Genomic DNA, 12,619 nt, shown 5'->3' on the forward strand with positions numbered 1-12,619 from the left:
CACACAAAACATCCCTTGTGACCCATTCAGACTAATCATTTATCCAGGTAATTAAACACGACTTTAAACCGTCACTGTGATATGGGCACAAATGCCTGATTGAATGTGAGCAGATCACCGTAGTGTGTGTGTGTGTGTGTGTGTGTGTGTGTGTGTGTGTGTGTGTGTGTGTGTGTGTGTGTGTATTAGTGTGTGCCGGATTAACTGGATCCAGGATAATTCCTTAATGTAACTGGGTTTATTGAGTACAGGCCACTATCAGCACAGGGAGACAGAGAGTATCTCTAATAGAGAGTAATTAAACTAATTGTTCCTAGAAATACATAAAGCTACTTTTAATTTATACAATGAAACTAGTGCTATTGCTGTATGTGTGCAGTGGGTGCACACTCTTATTCCTCATATCCATTCTTCTTTTTTTGTCCTTATTTTAGTGTGGAGAGGGGATTTTGTCCGAAATCATGACCTACTTGTCTACCAACAGTAAATTACAATAAGAGTATTTTACACACAAAGGTTAACTGCTTGCAACATTACTGCAATTATTTCAATATACTGTGGGATTTCTTAAGGATATTCATATACACATTTAATGTGTAAATGCAAAATTCCTAAAATACTTAACAATACTACATGTAGTGTACTGTTTAGGGTGTGGTTTAAACATAGAAATGATCAGTAGAAATGTTCAGCAGAAATGTTCAGTAGAAATGATCAGTAAAAATGTTCAGCAGAAATGTTCAGAAAATATGTTCAGAAGATATGTTCAGCAGAAACGTTCAGTAGAAACGTTCAGTAGAAATGTTCAGCAGAAATGATCAGTAGAAATGATCAGTAGAAATGTTCAGCAGAAATGATCAGTAGAAATGATCAGTAGAAATGTTCAGCAGAGATGATCAGTAGAAATGATCAGTAGAAATGATCAGTAGAAATGATCAGTAGAAATGTTCAGCAGAAATGTTCGGTAGAAATGTTCAGCGAAATGTTCAGCGAAATGTTCAGAAGATATGTTCAGTAGAACTGTTCAGTAGAAATGTTCAGCAGGAACGTTCAGTAGAAATGTTCAGCAGAAATGTTCAGTAGAAATGTTCAGCAGGAATGTTCAGAAGAAATGTTCAGTATAAAATTTTTTTTTTTTAAATGCACTTTCTCACCCCCATAAAAAAAAACTAATAATAATAAGAGAAGTCTCAAATCTGAAATGTTCTGCATGCACACTATACTTGCCTTGGTATCCCCTAAAAAAATTAAGACTGAGACTCGAACTCTTCCCATTATAAATTGACACTAAATGTGGATCTGTGAGCAATCTTAAGCATTACAGCTAGACTTAATTTTTAAGTCTAAGAAACAAGAATTTGCAAAATGTTTAGATATGGTCATGTACCTTGTTTTTGTTCCAAGGATCTACGATTATCCTGAGCTGAGATATTAACGTTTCCATTAACAGCTATGTAACCAAAATTTGTAACAAAAATGACACGAAGATGTCAGTCGTAGACAAACTAAGTAAAACGAAGAAAGAAAAAACTGTTGATTTCACAATAGCAATACATTTAAGTAATCACCAAAAAAAACGAAAACTTAAAAATGGTCAAACAACCAACTTTACAATTTTTTGACCACTTGAGATAGACTGACCCAAAAACTCATGCTGTGTAAAAGGGTAGTGTAACACACTCAGGGGAAAACACTATCTACCCTCTTCCACATACATAAGCTCACACTTGCACACAATTGACTCGGGTCACTGTAATCGACAGGGGAGAGAGAATCTGCTGTCCTCCCACCCAGAGAGATTGTCCTGGCACAGTGGATAGACTCAGCAGTGTTCCAGAAACACAATCTGTGAACTGCATATCTCTTCCATCCTCTCTCTCTCTCTCTCTCTCTCTCTCTAGACGCAAGCACACACACACACACACACACACACACACACACACACACACACACACACACACACACACTGTAGTATTATGTGGGTGTAATTAGTGTTAATGGCACAGTTAATCAGTATAATCAGTAAGAGTGTGCCTCTTGCATTTTTTTTTCTGTTCCTGCAGATTTGGTGTGTGTGTGTGTGTGTGTGTGTGTGTGTGTGTGTGTGTGTGTGTGTGTGTGTGTGTGAGTGTGTGTGTGAGAGTGTGTGTGTGTGTGTGTGTGCATGCTGTTGACAGTATGTGTGAGATGACAGGCATGTCACGTACACACACACACACACACACACACACACACACACACACACACACACACACACACACACACACATCACTTATCCCCTCTAGTTAGATGACAGATTGCTCAATTTAATGGCATTTAGAGACCATGAAATTAGCATATTGTTTTTTGTTCATTTGCATATCATTTGCATAACCCCCGTGGTTGGACATGACCTCTGGATTAGTCACACCCTTTCATAGGGTGATTTAAGCAAACCTTCCCCTCTGGGTCATGCTACAGAGTGCTAAAAATACTTCCATACATCCTGATCTTTTTCTTTTCTCTCTCTTCTTATTTCAACTTTTTGTCTCGCTCTCTTTTCTTTCTTTTCTTTTCTTTTTTTTAATTTTTTTTAATTATTTTTTTTTTAAATCTGTTTCTATTCTCCCTGCTGTCTATTCTTCATCTTTTAGGTTTTTCATGTTCATGACATTTCTTTATTTAACATTTTCTTTCTGTCTTCTTTTTCTCATATCTTCCTATTTTTTTTACTTTGTTTATTCTCGTCTTCATTTTTACTACTTTTATTGTAATCCTTCTCTTCTCTTCTCCTCTCTTCTCTGTGCTATTTTTTAAAAATATTTATTCCCTTTTGTCTATTTCTCTTCCCTCAATCTCTTCACCTCTCTTCACTTAATCTCTATTCTTATTTTTTCTTCTGATGTTTCCTTTCATTCTATCCACTCCACACTTTTACTGATCTATCTCTCCCCTGTGCCCTTGGTGGAAATAGCTTTCAGACCACACACACACACACACACACACACACACACACACACACACACACACACACACACACACACACACACACACACACACATTGGGAGAGATAGTGAGAGAGAGGCTACACTAAACAGTGCCTTTTCCAAATGGAGAGGCATCCAAATCACAGACATTACGCAATATTGGCTCATCTCTTTACAGATTTTTCTGTCCAACTGCAAACAACACTGTTCAAGCTTATAAACTTTGGAACTTTGACTGCAAGTAACTGATAGAAATAACATGACTAAATTCATGTGACATGATATAAGTGTCTGTGGTCAGCATTAAACTGGAATCTCCCAAAAAAATTTGGAGTAGGGAAAATTACATATGCATTGGCTAGATTTTTTTTAATGAGGTTATAAACTTGTCATGAAGAATGCTGTGTTCAAATCATGTATAACTAATACATGAATGCATGAAGAATGCCTGTGAATGAAACTGTGGTTACATGATGCATTAATGAATTTTATTTTCAATAAATGGTGTTTTTATAACGCATCTTAAGAAGCAAGGGAATAATGTAGACTGGGAAATAGACTCCTCTGGTGTTTGTAAACAAAACAAAATGTGCCTGCAACCCAATTGCAAAAAGACCAGAGTAGGCTAGCAACCTGATGCTACTTGGTTATAATCTGACTGAAGAATCTATCAAGAATTTTATTTAGGAATTGGGATTGATTTGAAAGCTTTCGCTTACACTCCACAAGTTTACGCTCTCCACTCTGGTACAAATCTCATGTGTGAGTGCGGTGTTTACATTGGTTTTCAAAACAGCTTTCTGTGCTATAGCACCACCAATCTCGCCCTTTTGTGCAACAGCAGTATCTCCAGGCATGTGATCTAAAGCTCAAATCTAATTGGACGGCCTATTTCGTCGCTGAGTGACAGGGGATGAAAAAAAGTGTTGCTTTGTCGTGTCACGAATGTTCACGCCTGGTGTACATAGGAATCTATTGTTTCAATTCAAGCACGCCATCACGTCAAACATTCACGTCGCTTAATCGCACTCAGTGTGAAAGGACCCTTACTCTAATTGGCTAGAGAGATTTGGATCGACAATGCACTGTGTTGCTCCTGAGAGCTCATCTTGAAAAAATTATTTTAGACTAACCAAACCTCAAATATTAATTACAAACTAATATACTGACTAAGTAAGTAAATAAGTTCCACTACAAAGAACAAACACTATAACTATACAGAGAAGCCATCCAAAACGCTCTCCAAAATTTAAAGTCTCTACTTCCTGGTCTGGGAGCTGTTGTGCCAATTCTCACTAGCCAATGAGAGTAAAGTGCTGTTAAGCCCCTCCCACCCGAGAGGTTTGTGGGAACGTAATTGAAAACTTTGGCAACGCATTCATAAACCATGATGAGCGAAAAGGAAACTTAGAAAACTGTTAACAAAGAACGCTGTTTATTTAAAGGCTGTTACATTTTTGCCACTGAGCACATTGTTTTCAGTTTCAGAGTGAACACACTTTCAGAGTGTTTTCTTCTTTTTTTTTCAGTGTTCTTTTCTTTTTTTCCCCCTCTTTGTATAGCTATTTTTCTTCGTTTTTTGAAAAGTTATGTTCAATACTTTTGGCACAAATTTAATTCCATAGAACTTTGTTATCGGCTGTACTCAACTCACGACCAAATATTATCCTTTAAAATCGGGCCGAATATAGTACAGTGTCAACCAGGCTTTAGTCTACTGTGTTTGTAACATATTATAAACTGATGTTGATTTGAATGATGATTTCTTTTAGGCTATGTCCTGTTTTCACAAAAAATAAATGATAACGTGGAAAATAGACCTACTGAAGATTTCCAAACCCTTTGATTATTTATTTCTAAACCCTGATGTTTTTGCTGGATGAAATGAACCGTCGCGACCCGATTAACGGATAAGAGGATGGATGGATGGAAATGAACCCTAAAGAGCCTGTTGATGATGAATTTGGATACAAACCCTGTAAATGAAATTTAATTTATTCATGCCGTTATTAAGCATGCTACAAATAACGTTTTATAAATGCAATTTGCGGAGGAATGTAAAGCCTAAACCAATGAAATTTTTTTTGCTTCTTCATGATACGATAAAATAAATTTCCTCCCCCCTTATTTAAATAGTTAATAGCCTACTCTGAGTACTTCAGAAATGCATCATTTGTCGGGTATTTGTTTTATTAACAGCAACAAAGCTTAGATACGGCTTAAAATGTGAAAAGTGCCCCAATATATCTGCCCCCCCCCGTAAATAAATAAATAAATACACAAACAAACAAACAAACAAACAAATAAATAAATAAATTCATGTGCACGCGTGAGTGACGCACTCCTGTCGGCGCGAGCTCTGGAATTCCTCTTCCGTTCAGTAGGAGATCGGCGCTCGTGCTGCGGGGAGCGGGAGCTTGCACGGACACACACACATACACGCGCCAGAGAGAGAGAGAGAGAGAGAGAGAGAGAGAGAGATTGATTTTGGGATTTAATTGTGTGGAATTACTGAGGCTCATTGAGGGTCCTGTACTTGTTTAACGGGCGGCGGGATGGCGGGAGCGCAGCGGCTTCTGTCCACGCTGGGGTAAGAGCGCGCGCGGGTGTGTGTGTATGCATCGAGCATGTTCTTTTTGTGTTCCATAGCTTGGCTTCAGAATAAACAAACAAACACACACACACACACACACACACACACACACACACACTTTTTTCCTGCATTAACTGAACACATGAAACGCTTTTAACTGTTATTAGCTTCCTGAGTCGTTTATTTCTATGTGTGCCATTGTTCTCGGTGTTTTCTTATTATAAGCTATTTCTAACATGCCTCGGTTCAAAAGAAATCCCGCAGCTGCGTGCTTTGCTTCAGTTTCGCGGCGGGACGCGGACGCAGGAGACGCGTGCCGGTGTTCTGTCATCACACGCGCGTTTAATCTCGGTCTTCATTAAACAGTACCGCAAGTGTTCCGTGCCACTTTTTCTACTTTTTGCCAATGATCTTACTAAATGCATACAGCAGAAAACTATAGCCTACAGTAGGTAGCCTACTTTAATAGTGCATCAGAAAATGGCACCACAATCAAACATCATTGTGTTGGTCTTGCGCGCGAACACGCCAGCTTTTTAAACGTGAGTGAAGGCACTTAAATTCGAAGATATATTTAATATAAAATGTGGGTGAAAACATTTGTGGGGATGTAGGTCAGTAAACAGGTTTGATATGAAAACGCACTGCATGTTTATGGGGATGGTGCGGGAGTGTGTCTGTATTTACTAATCTGTTTTCGTCATTTCTGGCTGAACAGCAGCTCTAATAAAACTGTCCTCTAATATAATCCAGGATAAATCCTGTTGTGTATCCAGAAATACTGCTCTTTTAGGCTTCTTTAACCTCTGCTATGGTGAGCCAAAGTGGTCCGTAATATATAAGCAAAACATTGGTTCACAGCTGTGTGCTGCTAAACAGGAAATGTGTATTAAATACAGAGCAGTTCACAAATATGACATTTTGTTAAAAAAAGTGTTTAATATGATATTTATGAAATATCTCATGCGCAAGGGTGTGTTTACACTGAATTTCAGCACGGCTGTGGTTCGGCCATAACTAATCACGGCAGTGCCGATATTCAGTAGAATCATATGATTGCGAGTGCGATATCGTGTTTATACAACAATTCTATAAACAACATTTCAGTATAGATTAACTGACATTGCGGACACAGTATGGTTCGCTCTACTCTTGGAAATAGATCCCGAAGAAGCCACACTCACTTTATAGCATGTAAGCCAGCTGGTTAGCTAGCTCACATTGATTTGTACATTCCTGTTAGAGATGCTTTTGGGGAAATTGCCATCACGTTTTCCTTTTTATATTCATCTGACGTGTTTTCATATTTTAAGCCAAAAGTTATATTCCTGAAAACTATAGTTTGTCATGTCAGCTGATGCTTTCACTAACTGTACTGTAGTAACTATTTCAAACTAGGAAGTGGGAGTTTATATAGTAAACAGAGTGATACGCACAGTGAAACGACCCAGTGTGGTTATAGGCAATATAAGCAGTCTTGCAATCCCACTCAACCAATCAAATTTGTGGACCAAATCTAATTGTTGTATAATAGTTCATAATTATATTGTAGTGATAATGCAATGTTGATTGCTGTCAAGGACTCTTATTATATGATGGGTGTTAATTGTGCTCTGTTAGTGTTCATTGTGCAAAATGCGTTGCCAGATTTGCCCGCTGGCTGTTTTTCGTCACATTAGGGCTGAAAAAATAGCAAAATTACAGACAGATAATACAAGTGAAGACAAGTGCACTAGCTTGATGCTATCAGAGAAACTCTGGCAACCAGCTGTAGGAGTCGGCGTATATCATATCATGTTAGGTAATATGAGGTGGAAAAATGACTGCAATATGATCTATGGTTAATTGAACATCAGTTGGTGTTAGACATTTCTCACTCAGTGTACATTTGTACACAGTGTACAATGTACATTTTTACATGTATTCATTTAGCAGATGCTAAATTTTTAGCTCCATAGGTTCAGTAAATAAATTAACTCCTCTGTTTGTCTTTCATACTCTAACATTTGTTCTCATTCTAGAAAACTATGGATACAGTATCTCACAAAATTGAGTACACCCCTCACATTTTTGTAAATATTTGATTATAACTTTTCATGTGACAACACTGAAGAAATGACACTTTGCTACAATGTAAAGTAGTGAGTGTACAGCTTGTGTAACAGTGTAAATTTGCTTACCCCTCAAAATAACTCAACACACAGCCATTAATGTCTAAACCGCTGGTAACAAAAGTGAGTACACCCCTAAGTGAAAATGTCCAAATTGAGCCCAAAGTGTTAATATTTTATGTGGCCACCATTATTTTCCAGCACTGCCTTAACCCTCTTGGGCATGGAGTTCACCAGAGCTTCACAGGTTGCCCTGGAGTCCTCTTCCACTCTTCCATGACGACATCACGGAGCTGGTGGATGTTAGAGACCTTGTGCTCCTCCACCTTCCCTTTGAGGATGCTCCACAGATGCTCAATAGGGTTTAGGTCAGGAAACATGCTTTTCCAGTCCATCACCTTCACCCACAGCTTCTTTAGCAAGGGGTCCACAGGGTCTTCCACAGGGGTCAGTTCTGGGTCCACTCCTCTTTTCTATCTACACTACATCTCTAGGGCAGATGATTGAGTCTCATGGCTTCTCCTATCATTGCTATACTGATGACACCCAGCTCCATTTGTCCTTCCAGCCTGACGATCCATCTGTCTCTGCACGCATCTCTGCTTGCCTGTCGGACATCTCGGTCTGGGTGAAGGAAAACCATCTTAAGCTTAACCTGGCAAAATCTGAGCTTCTCGTCATCCCAGCCTGTCCCTCAATCAACCACAACCTCTCTGTACAGCTCGGCTCACTCACACTCATGCCAACCAGGATGGCCAGGAACCTTGGGGTGATTCTTGATGACGGCTTGACCTTTACAGACCATATCTCAGCAACTGCAAGGAGCCGTAGGTTCATCCTTTACAACATCAAGAAAATCCGACCCTACATCACCGAACAGGCTACACAGATACTAGTCCAGGCTCTTGTTATCTCTAAACTGGACTACTGCAACTCACTGCTTTCAGGCCTCCCAGCCAGCTCCATCAAACCCCTTGAGATGATTCAGAATGCTGCAGCGCGCCTCGTCTTCAACCAGTCCAAGAGAACCCATGTCACACCCCTCTTCATCTCCCTCCACTGGCTTCCTGTAGCTGCCCGCATCAAGTTCAATGCCTTGATGCTCACCTACAAGACCTTGTCAGGAACAGCACCCTCCTACCTCAACTCTCTCCTGAAGTCCTACGTTCCCTCTCGCAATCTGCGATCGATTAGTGACCGACGTTTAGCAGTTCCATCTCAGCGTGGCGCAAGTTCCCTTTCCAGAACCTTCACGCTAACTGTTCCTCAGTGGTGGAATGCACTTCCAATCTCAATCCGGACCGCAGAATCTCTCACCATCTTCAAAAAACAGCTAAAGACCCACCTCTTCTGTGAATACCTAACCAACTCATAATAATAATAATAATAATTAAAATTTTTTTTTTTTTTAAATTGCACTTACACCTCTACTCTGTGCACTTTGCTTCTTCTGGAACTCAATTAATGGATCTTGTATGGTAGCATTACTTGCATTGTTCTCTGCTTGATATGTCGCTTTGCTTGTGTTTTTCCAAATTGTAAGTCGCTTTGAATAAAAGTGTCTGATAAGTGAATAAATGTAAATGTAAATGTAAGGCAGTGGTCATCTTGGAGGTGTGTTTAGGGTCATTATCATGCTCTGCTTCAGTATGTCACAGTACATATTGGCATTCATGGTTCCCTCAATGAACTGTAGCTCCCCAGTGCCGGCAGCACTCATGCAGCCCCAGACCATGACACTCCCACCACCATACTTGACTGTAGGCAAGACACACTTGTCTTTGTACTCCTCACCTGATTGCCGCCACACACGCTTGACACCAGCTGAACCAAATAAGTTTATCTTGGTCTCATCAGACCACAGGACATGGTTCCAGTAATCCATGTCCTTAGTCTGCTTGTCTTCAGCAAACTGTTTGCGGGCTTTCTTGTGAATCATCTTTAGAAGAGGCTTCCTTCTGGGACGACAGCCATGCAGACCAATTTGATGCAGTGTGCGGCGTATGGTCTGAGCACTGACAGGCTGACCCCCCACCCCTTCAACCTCTGCAACAATGCTGGCAGCAATCATACGTCTATTTCCCAAAGACAACCTCTGGATATGACGCTAAGCATGTGCACTCAACTTCTTTGGTCGACCATGGCGAGGCCTGTTCTGAGTGGAACCTGTCCTGTTAAACCGCTGTATGGACTTGGCCACCGTGCTACAACTCAGTGTCAGGGTCTTGGCAATCTTCTTATAGCCTAGGCCATCTTTATGTAGAGCAATAATTCTTTTTTTCAGATCATCAGAGAGTTCTTTGCCATGAGGTGCCATGTTGAACTTCCAGTGACCAGTATGAGGGAGTGTGAGAGCGATGACACCAAATTTAACACACCTGCTCCCCATTCACACCTGAGACCTTGTAACACTAACAAGTCACATGACACCGGGGAGGGAAAATGGCTAATTGGCCCAATTTGGACATTTTCACTTAGGGGTGTACTCACTTTTGTTCCCAGCGGTTTAGACATTAATGGCTGTGTGTTGAGTTATTTTGAGGGGACAGCAAATTTACACTGTTACACAAGCTGTACACTCACTACTTTACATTGTAGCAAAGTGTTATTTCTTCAGTGTTGTCACATGAAAAGTTATCAAATATTTACAAAAATGTGAGGGGTGTACTCACTTTTGTGAGATACTCTATACTGTACATATACTGAATTTCAAAAATATTTAAACATTGTCCCTATCAGTTCATAGAATATTTTGCACAGTTTTTTTTTTTTTGTGTGTGTGTCTGATTGTTGTGACCAAAAATGCTTTATGTGGCTTTTTTCAAAATTTGCAATGCAACTTGTGGGGTTTTTGTGCTTTGTTGAGGAAAACTACTTGAATTGGCAAAATTGCGATTGTACTAAATTTTTTTGCGCATTCTTTCACTGTGGCGTTTTTGGTAAATGCGACCTTTTAGCTGTACTCATGTTCTACAAATGTGACTCGAAGAGGGCTTTGGCTCAATGCAACTTGAGATGACTTCTCATGGCGCGTCTTGGCTCAAATCTGCCGAAAATCTGCAGTAATTTAGAAAAATTCCAAGCTCCTTTGAATATTCTGGAATTTCCTTGATTTTGCGTTTATTTCTTCGATCGCAAAGTCGCAAAGTCCTGGAGGGATTGCCCTATGAATGCAATGTTTGTTGACATTATGATCCTTATGGCTTTCCAGAGCCGAGGCATGGGCAAGCTGTAAGGGTGGGGAGATCCTTAGGTATCCACTGCACTTTATAATGAACACTTATTTTACAAACTGTAGCAGGATGATAATGAATGAAAAATAAAATGCATGAATAAAGGGATCAGGCTAATTAAAGGTGCACTTGGTGTGATAATGACTCTGGAAGCCTCTGTAGCTGTTTGCAAAAACAAAAATCAGATGAGTCATTTTATTTGGTCAGCTTTGATACAGCAAGACCGAGCAAGTGTGTTTCCTAACGTGACACACTGGTGTGTGTGGTGTGATGTGAAGGCTGGGTGAAATAGATAGGTGATGGTGCATGTGTTTGTGAGTTCATGTGTATAGGGTCATATGATGTCCTTTATAGAGAATCTTGATTCAAAATCCCTCAAAAGCCATTCCCATGTTCGGGACTTCTCCTGAACATCATTTCTGATGACACTTTTTCACTGACACAGTCAGAGCTGCTTCCAAACCAGCTGAGAGCCAATGCATAGTGTAAAAATAATCACAGCCGTATTTTGCATGCTGTCCCCCTGGCTTTGAGAACAAAATTTTCCATTTATATTCAAATTCTTCAGCGATATGCTGATAGCACCAGAGACATCCTTATACACAAAAATTACACACAAGACAACACAAACATTATTGCTTTTATCTCTTTATTCTGAGAGTGTAACAGGGCCCTCATTTATACTGTCTGCGCAAACTTTTCTATGCACGCTGTGAATGTTATTAAAATGAAAGTTTGTTTAGAATTTGTGCATATTTACACGCAACTTTGACCCTATATTTGCAAAGCACCCAGGTGAAAAATGTTTCTTCTGTATATGACCAGCATATGTGCATTTGATGATTTGATGTGTTTCCAATAATTCTACATTTTATGTGTAAGAAACATTTCAGAACCCTTAGTCAATGTTTATAAACAAGGCCCGGCACAATTATCACAATATAAATTATGCACCATTTCGGACATTGGCTTGGACTCCCGATTCACCTCTTTGGCATTCTCAGGGCCTAAACTCTTAGAATGTTGCCTGGAGAATAAAATTCAACACTTTTCAAAACACTTCTGCTTTAAGTAAACCTCTTGTTTGTACCAGTTATTACAGCATCTCTAGCCTAATTGCACAAACAACACCATGTGCACACACAGACTTTTATTTGTTTAGCATAACGCCTTTCCAAAGATCAGAAGAGGATTGGTGTGTTTGCTGTAACGCTTTTGACCCAGATGTCTGGTATGTGCTCATGGGACCTCCATCCACCCAGAGAGGCAAGTGAATCCAGTCAACCATCAAATCCACAGTGCACCTCGACCACCTGCCAGCACAGAGCTCACCCTGGCCAGAAGCATTTCCATGTTGTTGAGTCATGGGCCTCTGTAAGGTCACAAAAACAGAGCTCAACAGTTAGTGCTTCCCTCCAGACATGTCCGGTTGAATTTATTACTGAATACCATGAAGATTCATGTTGTTGGAGTCCATCCATTTCCCCTGGATGTCCAGACAGTTCAGTCTCTCCCTATCTGCCTGAAGAACAATCTCTTCAATAAGCAAAACCAAAAACCACACTTTTATGTATTACATATTTCATTTACTCATGTATTTTCTTTGACTCCTGTCCAAATGCTTTGGCATGTTGGTAACTTTAGACTCGGGTTGATGTGCACTGCACCGTTAGAAATTAACATTATTATATAAATAGAGACATCACTATTACAGCC

General features: G+C 39.8%; 1 protein-coding gene across 3 annotated transcripts in view; it reads left to right on the top strand.

The window, feature by feature from the left end:
* The first annotated feature begins 5,331 nt into the window (after nt 1-5,331).
* Nucleotides 5,332-12,619, top strand: part of sphkap (SPHK1 interactor, AKAP domain containing) — a 77,573-nt gene continuing 70,285 nt past the window's right edge. For 2 of the 3 annotated variants that reach the window (XM_017465714.3, XM_053678066.1), the window contains exon 1: nt 5,333-5,556. In XM_017465714.3, coding sequence (XP_017321203.1) covers nt 5,522-5,556 — 35 coding nt within the window. In that variant the 5' untranslated portion in view covers nt 5,333-5,521. Of the gene's footprint in view, nt 5,557-12,619 lie in introns of all 3 variants that reach the window. The other variant, XM_053678067.1, reaches the window with a different exon arrangement.

Source organism: Ictalurus punctatus, chromosome 4 (genome assembly GCF_001660625.3).
Source record: "Ictalurus punctatus breed USDA103 chromosome 4, Coco_2.0, whole genome shotgun sequence".
Classification (NCBI taxonomy): domain Eukaryota; kingdom Metazoa; phylum Chordata; class Actinopteri; order Siluriformes; family Ictaluridae; genus Ictalurus; species Ictalurus punctatus.